This window comes from Sinocyclocheilus grahami, unplaced genomic scaffold (assembly GCF_001515645.1).
Source record: "Sinocyclocheilus grahami isolate Dianchi unplaced genomic scaffold, SAMN03320097.WGS_v1.1 scaffold294.1, whole genome shotgun sequence".
In the NCBI taxonomy this organism is placed as follows: domain Eukaryota; kingdom Metazoa; phylum Chordata; class Actinopteri; order Cypriniformes; family Cyprinidae; genus Sinocyclocheilus; species Sinocyclocheilus grahami.
Genome location: NW_015505473.1, coordinates 686,040 through 708,498, shown reverse-complemented (window position 1 = coordinate 708,498; position 22,459 = coordinate 686,040). Strand labels below are relative to the sequence as shown.

The 22,459-nt window shown below is 35.2% G+C and overlaps 1 protein-coding gene across 1 annotated transcript in view; it reads right to left on the bottom strand.

Annotated features, from left to right (window-relative positions):
- LOC107600881 (CUGBP Elav-like family member 4) overlaps positions 1–22,459 on the bottom strand; it is an 81,533-nt gene that overhangs the window by 19,364 nt on the left and 39,710 nt on the right. The window contains exon 3 of the mRNA XM_016292859.1: positions 1,888–1,936. Within this exon, the coding sequence (XP_016148345.1) occupies positions 1,888–1,936 (49 nt within the window). The remainder of the gene's footprint in view (positions 1–1,887; positions 1,937–22,459) is intronic.

Here is a 22,459-nt window from a genome sequence, read left to right as displayed (position 1 = left end):
CTTCGCAGGGACATATATTGCGTTTTTACAGGGCTAACAGGGGGACAAAATTCAGCTGTCCATCACGACGAAGACAACTGATCTGTCAAGTGTGAGTAAAGGAAGACGCTCTCAATTAGAGGAAGGAACGTATGGCATGAAATGAAGGTAGAGACTATGAAGGAGAGAGAGAGAGACTCTTCTATGAGTATGTCTCGCTCTCTCTGTGGGTCCATCAATCTTGGTTATCTGGAAAATCTGACCCAAAAAGGTGGGAAAGACGAGCTGTATCTCACCAAACTGCTTCCACTTTGTCTGTTAGTGACACACAGACACACACATGCAAAGTCAATCTCACTCCCATGAACACACACACAGACACAGACACACACACACACACCCACACACACTTACAAATAAGTATATTAGGCTATATTAGGCTCATTTTTATGTTCTTATGATGTCACAGAAGAAAAAAGTTGTTGGTTTTTTATCTCATAAGAGAACTTCCTAAGATGCCACAAGACAATATTTTTGTTCTTATAAAGACATAAGGAAACTTTAAGTTTTTATGATGTAATAAGGGAACCCTTTAAAGTCATGATGTCATAGAAGGAAATTTTTAAGGTCTTAAGAAGTCATTGGAGAACCTTTTGATGTTTCTTTATATGTTCTCCAAAACCAGCATCTATATTCTGGGTCTTCAAAGCATCTGGCTTCATTTTTTTCAGTGCTTTTTAATGCTACCTAGAACCAATAAGCAGATATGAACAAATAAATAAATAGACAGATCTATTCTATTAATAAAGCGTTCTATTCAAAATAGTATTTCATATGATGATTTTTACATCCTCATAGTCACTGAAATTCATAAAAAATAAAAAATTATAATTATGGAAGCTTGTTTCAGCCATAGAATTAAAAAAAAAATAAAAATGGTAAATGCGATTTTTTTAATCTCACAATTCAGACTTTTTAAAGTTTAAATCGGTTTATACAATTCTGAGAAAAATTAAGAATTATGAGACAAATCAGAATTGTGGGATATAAACTTTTGTGAGAGAAAAAGTAAGAACAGGGAGATAATATAGATAATATTTTTTATTACAATTAAAATTTTATTTTTTTATTGTAGTGGTGGAAACAAAAACATAATTGTGAAATGTAAACTGAGATAAAAAAAAAATCGCAATTACAATTTTTATTTTTTAACAGCGGAGACAAAAAAAACAAACAAAAAAAAAGTCAGAATTGAGATAAAAACTTGCAATTATGTTTTTAATAGTTTATCCCAATGGCTCCCAATAATCAAAATATGCAAATAACAACATTTATATTAAAAATAGTTTTCTTTAAAATTTAAATTATTTTAACAACGATAATTCTTCTGTCCATAAATTTGTGTTTCTCTCTCACACCACCATTTGCCTCAAAATAATTCATTTTAAATGACATGATGAAAAGTGATATTTGAATTATGAGAAGCCATAAATAAAATACTAACACTAAATATAAAAATTACATATTTGTTTTCCCATTTACATTTTTAAGAATCCTTAAATTGACTATACTATACTCTTTCCTACAGCATCCATACAAAAACTCACAAAAGTGTGTGTGTGTGCGCGCGTGCATCACAACTAAAACAAAAAAAAGTAGCTCTCCCAGCACATCAGTGGAGGGAAATAATCAGACAAAAAGAGTGACCCACACTTATGTAAGGCGTGTGAGGGCCGGCCCAAGATCTTCTGGGGCCCTGCATGACTGTCGGGTCTCATCGAAGTGCGTCATTATCTATGACACTTAAGAAGGGGACATCTACCGGTAATGGTGACACTGATTTAGAGCGACAGGAAGGTGGGGGAGAAATAGGAAAGGAAGAAGAACAAAAGAGAAGTGGAAATCTACCTCCCCTGCTCTCACTGTCAGCTGGCTTCACCTGGATTGGCCTGTTCATCTGTGCAACAGAGAGAGAAGAACGAGGGAGGGGAAAAGACAGGACAGACAGAAAGAAGAGGGGAAAAGACAAGAGAAGACATTAGATTTGTAGCTGAGCACAAAAACTATTCAAGTGAAGTGTTCACATTTACAGTGTGTATCAATACGATAGTATATGAGCCATTCCAGTACTATTTGTGCCCATAATGTTTGATGAAATGCCCACAAAAATCTTGAATATGTTAATTCAAAATTAGGAAATTATTCTTTGCAAAGTATTTTTCTTTGCAATCATGTCATACAGATATTGAAATAAATAAAAAATAAATAAATAAAGATTAAGTTTACTGTACGTAATTCAAAATGAATTCAACTTATTCTATTAAAAATATTATTTCCTAAGTTCTTAAAAAAATTATAATAAAAAGAATAAGCTTAAATATGTTTATTCAAAAATAATCATAATGATTTTTTTTACATGCCCATTCATCAAAATCTTTTATCAATTAAATTATTCAAATGTAATGATAAACTTATTCTAATAAACATTTTATGTGTTGATTGTTGCGTGCTAAGTCATCATATTCTTGTAAAAATAAAAAAAGCTTAAAGATGTTTCATTTGATAATTTGACATATTACCAGTCAAAATGTAAAAAAAAAAAAAAAAGAAAACTAGAAATACTAATATACATTGCCTGGAAAATCAAAATAATAAATTTTCTAATATTTAATGATTCATATCTTGAAATTAGATTAATATTTAAATTGATTTCAGCAAGAATACTTCTCTCTATGAATTTTGATTTTCCCCGTCACACCATAATTAGCCTGGGGAAAAAAATCATTTTAAATGACATAATGAAGAGGAAGTGACATCGTGTGAGTTTTGAGGAGCCAAGTTCAAACTTGGAAACATCTCATCTCATTTAATATTCATAAATTGTTGTTCTGTCATGCTTGACACAATTTCTCAAGCATAACATATCCACCCTGGCACATGAAATTAGCTTTTTTCCCCTTTCTATTTATAGAAAAATCATTTGAATACCTAAATAAATAGAAAGCCATAACCTTATACCATCACCATAACAGGTGAGCTGCAGCAATTGTGGTGTGAAATGTTCCACCCCAACACAGAATATATCACCATATTATTAACTTGAGATTATTAACACTTAAAAATATTTTTGTCTTATCGGATAATGCAGAAGAAAAGGAAAAGGCAAATGTTTCTTAGAATGACTAATTTACAGTTGTACAACACACCAGAGTAAACGTCAGACACACAAAGCGTTATTAAAAGAAATGCAAGTCAAAGCATGCAACACATTTGCATACATCTCCGTTTATGTGTATGAATGGCACTTGTGTGTGAGGTCTCACTAAAAGACGCTCACCATCATAAAGTGTTTCGTTCTGCTTCCTTCACTCGTGGCACATTCCCGAATGACTCCGGCTCAATAATACATGTAAGCCACGGAACGGTCTGCGGCAATCAATTTTTAATAATGCCAATTGTCACGCTGCCAGCAGGAAGGAGACGAGAGGAGGGGAACGAACCCGTGCGCAGTGGCCTTACAGACAATCGCTCAGGGCACTGCCCCCGAAAATAAGACACAAACTCCACTTCTCTATCGCTCATCCACAGCAGTTTACTTCTGGAAATGAGTTGTGACGAAGCAGGTATGTTTTTATGAGCAGCTTCTACACTCCCTCTCACTGTCTGCATCGTACATACAGAAAAAGTCCTTGAGGAGAAAGTCTCTTCGTCTGCTAAAAGCCAAAAACAGGGGAAGCATAATAGCAGCGTACGGTAGCCTAAAGTCAAATTGATCAAATCAAATCAAGTCAAATGTTCCTTGGCTCCAGATATATATCCATTTATATGACAATGCAATTTGTTTGGTTTAATAAAAAAAGGTACATTTCTGCCCAGCCATGTGACCACATACAATTATTTTATTTGTAGTTTAAGTACATAATGTCTTTGCAACATTGAATTACTTTTTAGTTAAGAAATCCTAATTTAATTTTCAAATAAGGAATGCAGTCTTTCATCTTTGATGAGAGTCATGAAAATACCACGCAATAAGTTGATTTCATTATTCAACAGAAAGTGACATAAAAATGCAGTTAATGCTCTTTACAGCAGTTTTTAATAAAATCTTACAATACAGTAAATCCTTTATTGTATTTTCCACTAATTTTTTATTCAATTTGGACAAAATTTAGCATCTGCTAAGTTAATAAATATGTTACTCTACATGATTAAATGCCAACATTCGGTAACAATAAGCAGAAAAATAACTTAAAATATTAAACAACTGGTTACAGTAATACAATGGCAATAATAAACTGCTACAGATGTTTTAATGTTTAATGCTTCATAAAATAATGTTTTATTGAAAACGTGCACTATTGTACAAAAGTTTGGGGTCAGTAAGATTTTATTAATGTTTTAGAAGAAGCATTTTATGCTCACCAAGTCTGAATTTGCTTGATCAAAAATACAACAAAAACCGTAAATATGATTACCATTTAAAAAAACAGTTTTCTATTTGAATATATTTTAGAATGTAATTTATTCCTGTGATGCAAAGTTGAATTTTATTAGTATCATTAGTCCAGTCTTCATGGTCACATGATCCTTCAGATATCATCCTAATTGCTGCTTAAGAAATATTTCTTATCATTAACGTTGAAGAGTTATGCTGCTATATTTTTGTGGAAAAAAGTTATGCCTTTTTGCAGGATTCTTTGATGAATAGAAAGTTCAGAAGAACAGCATTTATTAGAAATAGAAATCTTTTGTAACATCATAAATGTCTTTACTGTCACTTCTAATCAATTTAATGTGGCCTTGCTGAATAAAGTATTTTCTTTAAATGACTTCGTTATAACAAACCTCTGAACGAGAGTATAAAAGTTTGCGTGTGCATTTCTGTGCTCGTCCTTGTTTATGCATAATAACGATAAACTAATTAAATACCCTGCAATGCCAATAAACCACTAATTCTGTTTATTAAAGTCATCTTCCAACTGCATATTTTACTGGACTCACAGTGACTCATTTACGACAGAAAAATACCCACAGTGCACCTGGTCAGCACACCTGTGGCGTCCTGGCTCGGGTCCAGACCAACAGCTCTGGGGTTTCTCACTTCATAAAGTTCACTTCTTTTTCAGACCTGATCACTCACTCCTTATTTTTCTCCATCCCTTGCATCCTCCTCTTTTATTGGCAGTAAAGCCCAGCTAAAGTTTTTAATGTGTTTTGATGCATTATTTATTTTACCATGGCTGCTGATAGTGAGGGCGGAGGGAATAGTGAAAAGAGAGAGAGAGCGATGGAGAAAGAGAGGTAGATCTGGACATAGATCGGGGAGCAGAGCAAGGTCACACACACACACACACACACACACACACACACACACACACACACACAGTATCCCAGCAGGCCTCTACTCACATACATTTTAATGTTTCCCTCCCAATGGCACAAATGGACTCTGCTATGTGTGCTAATAGTGTTCCCCCAACCAGAATCTCACCCATGAGAGAGACACACTCGTACAAGAGCATTTCTCACACACTCACGGCCTTTATGCATCCTGACAGAGGGACATGCATGAAATGCACTCACATTCCCAGGGTGAATCTGACGGGTACATGTGGAATGATATCTAGTGCACACTCACACAAATGTGAGTAAGTGTCTTGTGAGTTTAAATCACAAATTAGTTATGAATTTATTCAATTAAAAATATAATTTTCTGTTAAATTTGACATGCCATTGCGGTCATCAAAATTCTCTGAAAATGAAAGAATTAGTAAAAAATAAGCTTAAATATATTCATTCGAAATTAATCAAACTTGTTCTTTTTTAAATTATTATTTCGTGTGCTTAATTTTATAGTCAGTGAAAATATTTTGATAAATTTAAAAGCTTAGAAATGTTAATTTAAAATTAATCAAGCTGTTTCTATTAAAATATTGTTCATTTTTTTATTAAACATTATTAAAAATATCATTCATGTGATGATTTTTAAATACGCATAGTCATCAAAATTCTTCTATACACAAAAAAAGCTAAAATATTATTCAGATTAATTTTATTAAATATTATTAAAATATTATTAATGTGATGAGCTTAAATACCCCAGTCATTAAAATTATTTTATAAATGAAAAAATAAAACTCAAATATTTTAATTCAAAATGAATCATAAACCTATTCTATTAAAATATTTTATATTTGTATTAAATTATTAAAATTATTGCTATTTTTATATACCCATATAGTCACTGAAATTCTTGTATACATAAAAAAGCTTAAATATGTTAATTCAAATTAATCAAACTTACTATATTAAAATATTGCTTCGGTTTTTTCTATTAAATATTATTAAAATATTATTAATGTGTAATTTTAAAATACTTAATCATTGAAATTCTTTAAAAAAATGTAAAAAAAAAAAAAACCTGACAAACATACACTGCCATGATAATCAAAATAAAAAATAGTTCTCTAAAACTATTTAGATATGAATATTAAGAGAGTGCTTCTCTCACACATAGCTTTTATGCATCCCGACAGGAGGACATGCATGAAACGCGCTCACATTCCCAGGGTGCATCTGACAGGTACATGTGGAATGAGACTTAGTGCACACTCAGTACACACTTTAAAACCGAACGTGATGGCATGTCATAAAACTGAGCTGAATGAAACATAATGTGGCATTTGGAGACATTTGTCACTGTTGCGCCACAGGTTTCCACATTACTTCCAAACTGTGATTTCAGAGGCCCTTAGAGGACTTTCATCTGCCACCTCTAGATGGCAGCATTGAGCAGGCCAATTTTTAGCCTCCCGAGCTCCACATCACATATTCTGAGAGGATAAAATCTTTTACACAAAGGAACAGAAAAGTAGTAGAAGCAGAAATGGCCTCCTGCATGCATATGTGTGAACACGGACAAAAACGAGTGCGCAAATCCATACAAAAGCACGCATAATTCTGCTAAATTACCCTTCTTTATAAATATATTACCACAAAAACATACTTTTCTGTCTCTGTACCTCACAGGCACACCCTTACCTCACCAGAAACCTTCTGTCTCCATCTGTACAGGCCCCGCCGTCCGTATCTCCGCCACTGAGCCACAGCATGGCACGGCCTTATGGTGATGTAACTCTCTGGTATGCTGGCACACACACAAACATGCACACAAGCCGGGCTAAACGGCCACAGAAACGTACACGTGGGTCTGCGCTGAGGGAGTGTCTTCCACCACGGGGTTCTTTTTTCCTCCTGTTAGCCCATTCTAAAGCACTCCAGAAAACCACGATGAGCTGTTACACACCACCTGCATGTCCAATTCTGCATAATATCACTGCTTCTGATACACAAATGCACGTACAGTAATACAGACACTCTTTGTATGATACAGAAAGCCTACGTCTTTGCATTTGAACCTGTAATGTTGTGGTTAGCACATTTAGCTTAGCCACGTACGTATACTTTATGTAAACACTACTGAGATCTTCTTTTGTGTTCCACAGAAGAAAGTAAGTCTGGTTAGGAACAACATGAGGATGAATAAATGATGACAGAATTCCATTTTTTAGCTGAGCAATTCCTTTAAGACTAGTGTTTATGAAGCTTGCAACTGATCCTACAAATTAACTGGTAAGTGGTCAAAATAGCAAAACCAACTTTAGTTATGTGAAATATCCTATGTGACCCTTTCTTGCTCTGTTTTGATAAATGGAAAGCACGCAATGAATAATCTAACACTTTTTCCTCTGCTCTCCTGGAGAAAAAATAAGTATGATGAATATCACAGCCTTTATATTCAAATACAAGCGGCTGGGCTGTCTATAAAATACTGCTACAGTGAGCTTTAAAAAAGTCAGGCTTTGAATTGCAGGTCACATAGCAAGAGCAGGGAGCAAACTTTCCTACAAACTAAGGCAGAAAAAATTCAAAGTTCACTCTCACAGTAGGAACAATGATATTCCTTTCATTTCCCCACAAAGGGTTAAGCGTGCTCTTTCAGGGTTTGTGGAGGAGGAGGTAATTCTTGAAGGATGAGCTACCCCTGCCTTTGTTGTGCTGAGCTCAGATTGCATTGAGAGCCATTCAAGACACGAGAGCCAGCAAACAAACACTAAATAAAAACACATAATGATAAATTATAAATCTACAGTCTTGTGTTTTCCTGACTGACAAGCAAGCAGAGAGTACACTGCAGAGTAGCAGAGCTCTCTAACAATGACAAGGCTTTTAATACAGTAGGGTCCAAAAATCTGAGACTACACTGAAAATCATATAAATCTTAAAATAAACTTAAAGGGATAGTTCAGCCAAAAATGAAAATACTGTCATCATTTACTCACCCTCAAGTTGTTTCAAACTTGCATGAGTTTCTTTTTTCTGCTGAACACAAAATACATTTTCTTGAAAAATGTGGGTCACCAAACAGTTTCTGGTAGCCCCTGACTTCCATAGCATGGAAAAAATACTATGGAAGTCAATGGCTACCAGCAATGCTCTAAAAGTGAGTGAATAACGTGAGTAAATAATGACAAACTCTTCGTTTTGGGTGGAAGTTGCTTAGAAGTGAATAAATGCACTGACAATTTTAAGATTTTGAGACATTTAAATGACATTTGAATATGATAAAGACATTTTGATACAGATTGAGACATTTTAAATTTTATGATATTAAAAATCAAGTTATGACATTCTGTAATAATTAAATATACATTAACATATATTTATATTATTACATTAGGCCTATATTAAATAAATACACATTATATAAAATGACTTATTTTTATATATTATATAAATATATGCGTGATAGAGATATTTTGAGAAACTGACATTTAAAATTAAATTATGATACACGCACACACATACATTCATTTGAATTTATTAAACGAAGTACATTATTATAGCAATAAGCTCCAAGAAGCCGTGGTTTACAGTGAATTTATAACAGCTAAGGGGCATTGTTAGGCACGACGCAAAGCCCCTTAGCTGTTATAAATTCACTGTAAACCACAGCTTCACGTGGCTTATTGCTTTTATAAAACGGTTATTCCATATACGTAGTACGGTTTCACAAAATAAAACAGAGCAAATAAAGTGTAATGATATTAATAAAAACAGTATTCTTCCACCAATCAATGTAGTTCCTCAGAATCAGTTGTGGTTGCAACAAAGTGGTTGCCAAGCAACAGACAAACGTAAACAAAGGTGTATGTTTGTAGAGTAATTTACAACAGCTTCGAACGCGGCTCAGCCAATCAGAATCAAGGACCGGAACTATCCATTTTATAAATTACATAAAATGATTGTATAGAAATATATATGGTTCATATTTTTTTTAATTAAATTGGATCTATATAATTATACAATAATAACAAACAGAAATAATATATATCAATGGTTAAATAATTAAAACATTATACAGAATGCCAAAAATAACTGTTTAGAAATAAATAAATTTAATTTTTTTCTATTAAAGGGGTCATGATGCGATTTCAAGTTTTCCTTTCTCTTTGGGGGCATAGAGGACCTACAATAATGTACAGCATTTGAAAAATAATGTGTTTTTTTAACATTAAAGCATGTCAACATATTCTGTTACACCAAAAAAATGATCTTTAAAAAAGCATCATATGACCCCTTTAAACATTATATATTAATCATATAGCCAACCTGTCTTTACATAGCACATAAGTGCAGCTTTAACACCCCCTAACACACAATTTAAATGATTAGTATGTGTCACACATCTTCAATGAGGAAAGTAATCTGGTGGGAACATGCACGGCAACCCAGCGACCTCCACTCGAGCACAATTTCCACTTGGCACTCTTCAAATGTTACTTCCTGCTTCTGCTTTTTAAGGTTCCTCCTTCCCATTCAGCATAGCTTTATTTTACCCAGAGCACCAGGGGCATCTGCTCAAATTTGGATTTCACTGAATTATTAAACCACCACAGTGCCTATAACTCACACTCATTTTCCTTCCCTTTCTCTCTCACACTGCAGCATGTCCTGAGGTAAGTCTTTAAAGTGCCGGAGTCCCGTGGCTCCTTGTAACCTTCCCAAACGACACGGATGGCTGCCTCTTTAAACCCCTGCCACCATCCTCCTCCTCTCCCGGCGCCCGGGACGCCCGTCAAAACCCTGCGCGTTTTACACCTCCCGCAAAAGTGCTTTGCACCTCGAGAGCTTCCGAAGGGTTTCATTTAATGATCCAGGAGTGTAAAATATCGCATGGCTTTGGAGGCACGTCTATAAATTGTGTCAAATGAAAATGAGACAACTTTAACCGGGGAGTGGGGGGGACAGGAAAGTGCTCTTTCAGGACGCGACCCGGTGTGACTTCAATCTGCACAGAATCTCTGCCATAACAGGTGCATTCGGAAGCACCTGGTTAATAAAGCAGAAAAGACAATTTTTTGCCAGAAATGTGATTTGTGCACTTTATTGTGAAAACGACTACTAGGGACTTAAATGTAATGTCACGCAATGAAAGACATCAGCTAATCGAACCCATAAAGACGGGAATCTGCCATCTGCCTGTGAAATATTGACATTCATGTTTTTTTCTCTCTAATTTATTTAGTTCAGTTTCTCAGTGGCTTTCTTGTCAGATTCTGGCATCAATTTTTTCCTTTCAGTTTCAATGCGATTAAAAATGACACAAAACAGCATTCGCAACTCATTTTATTTCTATAAAGTGACTTTTCACAGAATATTTGCTGGGAAATAATGTATGCGTCAGGATTTGACTGGATCATGAAATCTGACATTACTGGTTAAAGGAACAGTTCACCCAAAAATGAAAATTTGCTTAAAATGTACTCACCCTCAGGCCATGTAAGATGTTAATGAGTTTGTTTCTTCATTAGAACAGATTTGGAAAAATTTAGCATTACATCACAATGCTAACCAATGGATCCTAAATGGGTGCCATCAGAATGAGAGTCCAAACAGCTGATAAAAACACCACAATAATCCACATGACTCCAGTCCATCAATTATTAAAGTTTTTAAAATAACCATTAACTTTATTAATCCACAATTAACGTCTTGTGAAGCAAAAGCTGCGTCTTCGTAAGAAACAAATACAAATACATTTGGATTCTTTCACTTGTAAATATTATGGTAAGAAGGCAACACAGGTTGCTTCACAGGTTGTTAACTGATGATAATAATAACTTGTGGATTATTGTGATGTTTTTATCAGCTGTTTGGACTCTCATTCTGACGGCACCCATTCACTGCAGAGGATCAACTGGTGAGCAAGTGATGTAATACTAAATTTCTGTTCTGATGAAGAAACAAACTCATCTACATCTTGGATAGAGAGAGAGAGTAAACTGTTCTTTTAATATTATTGATCCTCGTTCATGAGCAGAAAAGGCTCTGATTTTTATTTTTTTTACATGCACTGATGAATCATGCACAATAAAACCAGGGACATTATCTAGACAGTTAGTAATGGCATTGAATTTTATTTTCATATTGTTTTTATGTTTATGAATGTGCTGTATTTAAGTAAATTCATTTTGGATTTTTTTTGGGGGAAGTTTCTTGTTCTTGTGTTACATAAGCGTTATACTCCTCAATAACGTAATAGAGTTTTATTTTGCCTATTTATAAAGTGCAACAGGAACTTGAGGTGAAACACGCTCTAATGGGAATAAAGCTGAAACTGGATTTGAAACGAGAGATCTTTCACCTTTGCCTGTGAGGCTGTCTGAAAGTGAATAATGGCTATTTGATTTGTATCCTGTGACATGATAATATATAAACTCGACTTAGAAACGCTTGGTTTTCGATGTTACAGACGTTAACCTAATGTATCACTGATGCTATCAAAACAGATTAGCGAGCAAAAGTTTAGCACGGCATTCAACATTGGCAACAAAACATACAGGAAGCATTTAAGTTAAGCTTATTTATTTTTCATTCCTAATTATGCACAATTAAACGGATAATCAATTCTTTTGATTTTTCACTGACCAATATGTGAATAATAGACATATTAGCAACAGATAAGCAGCTGTCAGTAATCAAAATATACGTTCAACCTTTTTTAGTACCAGTCCCAACCTCTCGCTCTCTCTCTCTTCTGATCCAAGTGTTTCTCCAAGTGTGTGTCTCAGTGTGTGTGTGTGATGAGCTCATTAAAGTTGGGCCTAATCCATTAGAGGCAGATTACACATCACAAACACACACTCTCTCTCCCATCACTGCATAATCACACATATGAAAGCAATAAACAGCCGCAATAAGCTGCCTGCGGTCATTATGATAGTGATGATAAAAAGAGAACATTTATTTGACAACACGGGGGAAAGAGACAGACGTAGAGAAAAGAAAGTATATGTCCCTCTTTATTACATTACACCTCCTCGCTCTCTCTCTCTGTCGCTCGCTCTCAGTAATGCAAAGCTTTGCGGTGTGTGGAGCGTAAAGCCTTGGTTGCAAATAAATCCTGCATTCTCTCAGAGAAGTAAACATAAATCACCGCACAACACCCCTTGCCTTCCTTGTATTTGCTTTTACTTATCTAATGAATAAAAAATGAAAAACAAGCCCAAAAGCTGTCAAATTGGGGACTCACTCTCCTCCTCCTCCTCCTCTTTTTTGCATTTCCCCCTTTCTTTTTCTCCTCTCACTACCAAGACACAAAAGTGAAGCTCTAAGTGGACTTGCGTAATTGCCTAGAGATTATTTATGAGCTTCATACTATTAGGGCTCTTGTGGTGTCTCACTTTATACGCTCTTGCCTTTCTCTTTCCAAGCGATCTTTTGACTCTTTTCTGCTACCTTCTTCAATATGAAATCAAATGCACAGATAGACTAGTTGGAAAATATTTGGTTTCACTGGGTCCGACATATTGTGTGGGCAACAAAAGTTTGCATACGGTTCCCGAAGTTTCTGAATTTAATTCTCCTCTTGTCAATTTCCTTTCCTCAAACAAACAAACAAGCAAATAATAAAAAACACTATTTGGAATGCAGAAATCCAGAATCAATAAAATAAAATTACATTTGCAAAATTTGAGTCATGTAAAATTCAATAAAATAAAATATATAATATAAATAAAATAAAATACAATAATGTAATGTAAAAATAAATAAATAACTATGCAATGTAGACTATGCAACGTAGAGGTCATACAAAATTAAATAAAAATGTAAATAAATTAATAAAATAAAATAAAGTCAATAAAATAATATAAAATTTGCAATGTAGCAACAGTCAACAAAAAATACAATTATGTAAAAAATAAATAAGATTAAAAAAACTATGCAATGTAGAGGTCATTTAAAGAGCAAATAAAATGAAAAATAAAATAAAGTTTGCAATGTAGCAACAACCAATAAAATAAAATATGCAATTTAGAGGTCATTTGAAGAGTAAATAATAAAATAAAATACAATTTGCAATGTAGCAACAGTCAATAGAATAAAACACAAGAATGTAAAAATAAATACATAGAATTTAAAAATAAAAATTTTGTGGACAACGGCAAAAGGTCAAAAATTAAATTTATAAAGAAATTACAGTAACACTTATGATACTGGTTTGCTTTTGTGACCATGGCCATGGTTAAGTGAAACTGACCCGGTGTTCTGTCGATTTGTGCTACCCTGTCAGATTTTGTTACCTCCCATTAAAACAGTGGGAGGTAGCAATTCGAATGTACAATTCGACAACGAAAAAATGCTACCTGTACAATTATGGTTTATTAACATCTACACCTACCACAACCCTAAACCTAGTAATGCAAATACAGTAATTATGTGTTATATTTGTGGTTGTAGCTAAAAGGGATACAGCTACAGGAAACCAATAATAAAAATGTTTTCTACCTATTAGATTGAGTTTTATTAAAGTCTACACCTACCCAAACCCTAAACCTACCCTTACAGTAATGCAGATACATTAAATATTGTTGTTCAGCATGAGAAAAAGGACACAATATTGATGTGCGCATGCAGAGTAAACCCTGGTAGGACAGTCTGACGGGTAGGACTTGCACACTTTTACCATTAGACATAAATGGGTCAAAAGTGGACCATGTGACCCATCAAATCATGCCATAAAGGGATGTGAGAGGTTGGGATGGGGTGAAAGCATCCATCTGACCTTGTATTCGCTCTCCACAGTGTCAAAAAAGTCAAACAAGTAGAAACAGAGGTGTCGAAAAGAATGGGAAAGTGCAAGAATCGTGGCACAAATTACTGCAAATGCGATGGATGCCGACAGTTTTGGGTAGGAAGGTGTCAGGCTATCAGAAGCCACCTCTTCTCTCCTTGTACCACGTGTGACGCATAAGCCTTTTTCCGAGAGAGAGGCCACAGCAAACCCAGTCCTCGGGGACTATTTAGCGCTCTTACAGCAGTAAGCAATCATTACAGCAAAGAACTGCCTCGTTTTAAATGGAGTTAAACACACAGGCTGGAACAGAAGATCGCCCACACCAACAAATACACACAACAACAAAACATGCCCCTTCAACATCCTGGCATGCCCAGACATGAAATCACACACACATTCACAGATAACCTCCAGAACACACACAATCATCTGTCCTTGAAGGACTTGCACTTGGTAATACAACCATCAGACACCTAATAACTTGATTAAAAGCAGTTTACCGAAAAATGAAAATTATGTCTTACGTTCATGTCGTTTCAAACCTGTATGACTTTGTAACTTCTGTGGAACACTGCTCCACGTTTTCCATATTATTCAAATGAATGGCAACTGAAGCTTTCAAACTTCAAAAAAGATGAAAAAAGCATCATAAAATGACAGAAGCATTCACTGGGATGATGATTTGAATCAGACATTATTATATTATATAACTGTCATAATGTGCCAAGGAAAGCTAGTGCTTTAGTGAACTTTTGCCTCATATTATTGAGTTGTGAGCGTTCTGAATTAAATATAATTAGAGAGAACGTTCGTTTGTTGTCACGAAACAATAGCAAAACAACAAATAGAAAAGAAATCTTTCTTTTTTTTCTCTCCATCCTCTCTGGCTGCACATAACAACAAACTTCCAGGATTACAACTGAGGTCTGATTCATGAACAAATCACTCCAATGAGCAGAATCTTTTTAATGAATCGGTCAAAAAAAGTCACAAATAAGTGTACAATACAAAAAGTATACACGCACTCTAACAAAATATGATTATTTTTCAAATGTGTGGGTTCAGCATTTTTTTGAAAGAAATGTATACTTTCAGCAAGGATGCATTAAATTGATCAAAAGTTACAGTAAAGACATTTGTAATGTTCCAAAAGTTTGAAATTCTGTTTATTTGAAATTTCTATTTCTCATAGAAACGTGAGAAATGTATCACGGTTTCCACAAAGATATTAAGTAGCACAACGGTTTTCAATATTGATAATAAGTAGCGATGTTGCAACAAATCAGCATATTACAATGATTTCTATGGATCATGTGACACTGAAGACTAGAGTAATGGCTACCGAAAATTCTGTTTTGCCATCAAAAGAGTATTAAATTTTTAAATAAAATATAATAAAACAGACAATATTACTGTATACACTGTATTTTTGATCAATTAAACGCAACTTTTTTGAGCATAAGAGACTTCAAAATCTTTCCGACACCAAACTTATAAATGGTACAAATCACAGAATTCATTATATTATAGTAGCCATTTAAAAGTGACAGATTGGATAGCGAATGCTGGCTGGAAACACAGATCGCACCAGCCGTGTGTGTGTGTGTGTGTGTGTGTGTGTGTGGCGGCCGACTGACGTCACATGTTCTCTCGGAATCGCAGACTCCATCTGCGCTCATTAGAATAGACTCTTTTGCAGATGTGCCCCCATCCGCTCCTTAACAATAAACTCACATGTACTTTATTAGACTATTGCTTTCCAATGAATGCACTTACTATCTTTCTCTGGCTGAATCAGCCAAGCACCCACCAGCTCCTCTAAACACACACACACACACACACACACACACACACACACACACACACACACGCACACACACACGCACGCACGCACGCACACGGCTGTCATTCATGTGACTAACACCAGAGTGGCGACATTCCTCAGAAAAGGTCAGCAGAGCCCTTCAAGATGGGTGGCGAGCACAGCTGGGTTATTTTGATTCAGTCTCCAAGGGTTTGTGTCATCCATCCTCTTCCCATGATCACAGATGTTTGCATGCGTGTACACCTAGCGAAACTAATCTTATTAGCACCTCTGAGGATTCTCGGTAGCAAAGGCGACAAACTCTGAGGCTTTAAGTGTGACAGCAGGAAGACCTGCCAAAAGTGAAGTGAAACGGATAGATTCCCAATTTAATCCTCGGCATTGATTAAAATCGTTTTCAAATCAGCACCAGAGTATTGAATTCATATCCCCTGGAGAACCAGGAACCAGAAATGTTTCAGCTGCAATCAGGGACAAGGGAACTGTGGGAGTTAGGAATTTGCATGAAGTGAGGTATTGATTTACAGACAATATCGTTAAAACACAGTGTGTCAGAGTCTCTAAAAGTCTCTCAACAGGTCAAGCAGGAACAATAAACCGGCCTTTGGCTGAACGAGACAATTGTCTGCTTAGTAATGTGCTCTATGGGCTTTGGAAAAGGCAGTTAAACTATATAATGACCTAAACTAAATAAATGTCATGGCAATGACAGAAACATAATTTATGTCACACACTAGTCTCAGCCACAGGTAATTCACTGATCGTTTGATGTCTTTCGCACACAAAAATGGAGAAAACATTGAACATTTACAGTTATCTTGTTTATTATTTTTTGAAAGGAATTAATAGTTTTATTCATCAAAGAAACATTAAATGATCAGTAAAGACAGTAAAGAAAATATTTATACAAAAGATTTTTATTTCAAATAAATGCTGTTCGTTTGAACTTTTTATTCATCAGTCCTGAAAAAAAGCATCACAGTTTCCACAAAAATATTAAGCATCACAACTGTTTTCAACATTGATAATAATAACAAATGTCCATGTATTAGAATGTTATCAAGCTAGTTAAAGTTAAGTTAAAGTCAAATTTGCAAAAACAATCAGTAAGTATGTGCTAAAATTATATATACTAATCAGTATTGTTTTGTATCATATACCATCATTTTTCAGCAAAATAACTATGAAGTTTGATTATAGCTGTATGCTTCTAGTAAATTAAAATTTTTTCACGAAACAAAATAGTGAACAAAATTTAGTTTGGGGTAGGTAACCATTTTTCATGACTTTAAAAGAAGTATCTTCAAGGCTGCATATACAGTATTTGACAGCAGTATTGTGAAATATTACAATTTAAAATAACTCTTTTCTATTTGAACATATTTAAAAATTTAATTTATTCCTGTGGTGCAAATCAGAATTTTCAGCATCATTACTCCAGTCTTCAGTGTCACATGATCAGAAATTGTTCTAATATGCTAATTTGGAGCTCAAGAAACATTTCTTATTATTGCCAATGTTGTAGAAAGTTCAAATGAACAGAACTGATTTAAAACAGAAATAGTTTGTTACATTATAAATGTATTTACTGTTACATTGGATCAATTTAATGTGTCCCTGCTGAAAAAAAGTATTAATTAATAACAAAAGAAAACCGCCTCAAACCTCTGGCTGAAAATTAATTGTTTTATACGCTCTAAAGGCTTTCTGTTTAATTTGGCAGTTCTTGGCCTGAATAAGCTGCAATGTGGACCATACGAGAGACTCCACACACACACACAAACACACACACACACAAGTATGAAAATGAAAAACACAAGTTTGGAATAAAAAACTCATTCACCCTCAGAGCGGCAAGGACAGCAAAGAGCAGCAGTCACTTCAAGCACTTTCTAAAACATAATCGCTCCTGCTTCCACAGACCTCCCGCCAACCCCCGAAACGTCCTCCCCCACCAACTGCACCTCCCTGTGGCCCCTGCCAGCCCGCTGTAGCATTTTAGAACAATGATTAAAATCTTTAATCATTTAAAACACGCTCCTCAAAGAGGGAGGGGTGATCAGAGAGAGAACAAGAAAGAGAGAAAAAGAGAAGGATGGTGACGGCTGAAAGGAAACACTGTTTCATATTTCCGCTCTTTGAAGAGAAATGAAATGGTGTCCTCCCCCCACAGGGCGTAAGAGCAGCGCAGGAGCTCCGCTTTCTCCTCAGTTTACTCCCTTTTATTTGTAGACACCCTCTGCACAGTCGGGAGGGCAGCCAAGACCGCCAGCCCCGGCCCTCGTGCAGCGGGGACATCGCTTTCATTATTAATGCAAAAAATTTCACCCAAATTGTGTCCGTGAATTTCTAATGAAGGCCTAATGAAGGAGTCTCCCGCATTGGGGGATGGAGACGGGGCAGAAATCTCACGAGCTGGTTTTTATTGTCAGGACAAAGAACATTAGTGCTCGACAATGGAGCGCAGTTGCGTACAGTGGCAGAATCTCAGCTACACTGGCTTTGAAAATTGGAGAATGTTCCAGAGAGTTGTTTCTGGTGACTGTTGGCCTGGCAACAAAAAGTCAAAAAATTATGTTTTAACATGACACTGTACTTGGAGGTATGATAAAAAATCATTTGCACTGAATGTACCAAACAAATTATGAATAATAAATACTATGGACTCTTGCCATGAAAAAGCAGGTCTTTAATGACTTTCTAAGCACACTTCAAGCAGTCCCAAAGATGTCCGCTCAAACTAAACGCTCAGATCGGCTAAAGCCCGAACATGAACCGAACAAATACAAATAATTTGCTTGTAAAACATAAATTATCTAAATCAAATTACATAAAAATAGTTTTAGGAACAATTCAACCAGCCAAAAAAAAAAGAAAGAAAGAAAACAATCAATTACTGCACCAGTTTATGCAATTAATATCTTTGTTGGCATGAAAGAAATATGGACTCATATTAGCCAATGTGATTTGGAATCGTCAGTTAGAATGTATTGAAAACTATATATCTTGCATCGTATGCCATACAGATGATTTCCAGCAAAATCAATTTCTAGGGCTTGGTTTTGACACAAATTTCACAATTCGATTAGATTCACATTCACAAGCTTGCAATTCGATTCGATTCGATATCGATTATTTTGGATATATATCTGGTAAACATGCACATGCAAAATTTTCTCACTTTGTTGGCATGAAAGAAATATGGACTCATATTAGCCAATGTGATTTGGAATCGTCAGTTAGAATGTATTGAAAACTATATATCTTGCATCGTATGCCATACAGATGATTTCCAGCAAAATCAATTTCTAGGGCTTGGTTTTGACACAAATTTCACAATTCGATTAGATTCACATTCACAAGCTTGCAATTCGATTCCATTCGATATCGATTATTTTGGATATATATCTGGTAAACATGCAAAATTTTCTCAAGGAAAAAAAATCTCTTAACTAATGCTGTAAAATATACATGAGTCAGTTGGTACTACATTACTATAATATTGAAGGTTAAAACTGACTGATTTTTTAGGCTATACAACTTGCTTAAATTACACTTAATGAAGTTTTATAATAAAAGTTACAATTACATAATATTTCTACTTCAATTCGTTTTTTAAAATATAAACATTTAAATGGTGGCTATCATAAAAAATATAAATTAAACTTTGAAGAACAGTAAAAGTTATAATAAATATATTATATGGTGCATATATTTAGCAAAATGCTCCTCTCTACAGTTTATTTTTCTATCTGACTAATGAGTTTATGGTCACCGAATATGTTTTTTCTGAGGTAAATGTGACGTTACATGACATTGTTTACAAGACGTTATATTGATGTCCTTGCGCAGCTGAAACACTGATTGAGCGATTACATGAGACAGGATACGGATTGTAAAGTTGTACTCTTTCTTTTAACTTACCTTCGGATGTTTAGTCATGTTTATTTTGTGCTGAAACTGGTATTAATGTGGAGGAGATGCGCCTCGCGTTGCTGCTTTTATTGAACTGAGGCGCGCCACAAAACAGCACCAAAACGGCATTTATTGTTTGAATACTGGAATACAATTGACATAATTTGAAATCTGAGACTTTGTTTCATATTAAAAGTACCAAAGCACAATGCTTATTGCAATTTATTGGATGGGAGGTGCCCTTCAATGTTCCGTGCATTAAGTGAAAACAGGCTAGACTAATCGATTCTTTGGATTTAAGAATCGATATCGTTTCGTAAAACTTAGAATCGATTATAATCGAGATATCGATATTTTTTACCCAGCCCTATCAATTTATGACATTAGCTGTATAATTTCAAGCAAATTTTCTTTTTATACAGAAAAAAGTAATAAAAAAAGCATTTATACATTAACATGTATAGCAAATATGAAATAAAGCATAAATGCAAGAATCTAGCAAGTATAAAATAAAAAATATAAATTAATTATTTTAAGTAAGAAAATAAATAAACAAATAAATCCAAACCAAACCAAAAATGTCTGCCCCTAAAACTATTTTGAACTATTTTAATACAAATAGAATGTAGGAAATTATGGAAGCTTTTTTATTTATTTTATTATTATTATTTTTACAATTTACACAAATTCATACTTTTTTTAAAACAACTATGCACATATAATATCTTAAGTAAAATCACCTATTATTGACTGAACTGAATTTCTTTTCTTTTTCTTCTTTTTTTGATGTGCCAACTCATGCATTCATTCAATGTATGCAGAATTCCTTCTTCAAACCATCAGAACACCATACTAACATGTAGCTCTTACTATTTCTGCAGTATACAGTGAAAAAGCATGGAATATTGGCAACTATACTTGCCAATATTTCCCACGATGTAATGTGCTCCAAGTAACCTTTTATGTATAATGCGATGCATAAACGTACAATAAGAGGAGTGATTCTAGCAGCCGAATTAGCAATACCACACTAGTTGTACAATTTGCCATATGTTTATATTATTAAATGGCAGAAATATTATGAGTAGTATGTTAGTATGCTATTCCGAATCCAGCCTATATCTCAAGTTTGACTCATTATTGGGTTGGTTTGACAAATCTTGAGTAATTTTTAATCTAAAATACAAAATGACAGTAATTAAGATGACAACTGGATGCCACCTGAATACAACTTTATGTAGTCATGAAACAAAAATGTACCTCAAACTCAAAGACAGAACACAGTGCATACTGGACAGTTTTCAGTTAGTAAACACAGGCATTGTTTGACGATTGATTTCTGACTCACTGACTTTTTCATAACCTGAACAAACTTCTCCCTGATCCATCGTCTCTCTCTCTCTCTCTCGCTCTCTCTCTCTGAGGTTCCTCTCTTTCTCGGCAGGCCTGGAGCGCAGTGTGGCCCAGGGGAGGATTGGAATGTCTGTCACAACCAGAAAAAGTCCTGCCTGGCTCTCCCTGCAGAGACCTGGCAAACCACTTACACGGCCAAACAAAAATCAATAGCTTAATGATCCAAAACCAGTAATAGAAAGAGAGAAAAATCCCACGCTCCCTCTAAAACAATAAAAAGTATTTTGGCAAGTGCAACTCTTTCCTGTGTCTCAGTGTGTGCGCATGTGTGCGTGTGTTCATGCAGCTTAGCAGTGCAAAACGTATCGATTTACTGATTCCCCCGTCTTTGTCCAGTTTTCTTCTCTATCCCCAATGCCGTATCCTACTGCAAAGACTCTTGGGACGGTTACACTGCAGTGGGTCTTCGGGAGAGAAAAGGCTTGTGTCTGCACGAGCTTTCCTCAGCTTATATCATATGGATTTATTAGCGCGGGTCACGACCAAATCAAAACCTTGACCCATCTGCTCACTACAATTTATAAGCATCTAACAGCAGCTAGTGACGGTTTGGCAGGGGATACACTGTTCTTTCCGGGCCCAGGCTCCGATGAATGCCCGCCTTCCGTGGGTAATTTAGCGATTAGAGGACAGCTCGTACTTAATGATTTATCCCGGGCCAGGCTCTTGTAAAAGATCACAGGGATCTGGTTGTTAGCCGCTGGGAGAGGCCGTACAGGGCCAGTGTACTGCACTGCAGTGGGCCGCCGCTGTCTGCGCTGATATAAAACACTGGGACGTCACATGGCATCAGCAGGACAGGCCTTGAACCGGCCGTAAAGATGATAAGGCTGTTTAGAAGCGTGACGTAATGGAAAGGGTGACAAAAATGGGGTCACATGTGCAGATTTGTGGGCGACACATGTAGGCAGAAATATCATTCTCTCTAGCAAGGCACACTACACAAAATCTACCCTCAAACAGAAGGAATGAACTCTTTTTAGCTGTGCTATTCCCTCTAAATGAATTCTGGGAAAATGTAAAATTTACATTAGACTACATTAAACTAATTATTCATAGCACATTGTTTTATATTTTGTTATATTATATAGTATAATACAATAAATTATTACTAAATATAGATATCAATAGTTAATATAATTTCAATAATTTTGTTATTTTAGTATATTTCTTATCATGTGAACTAT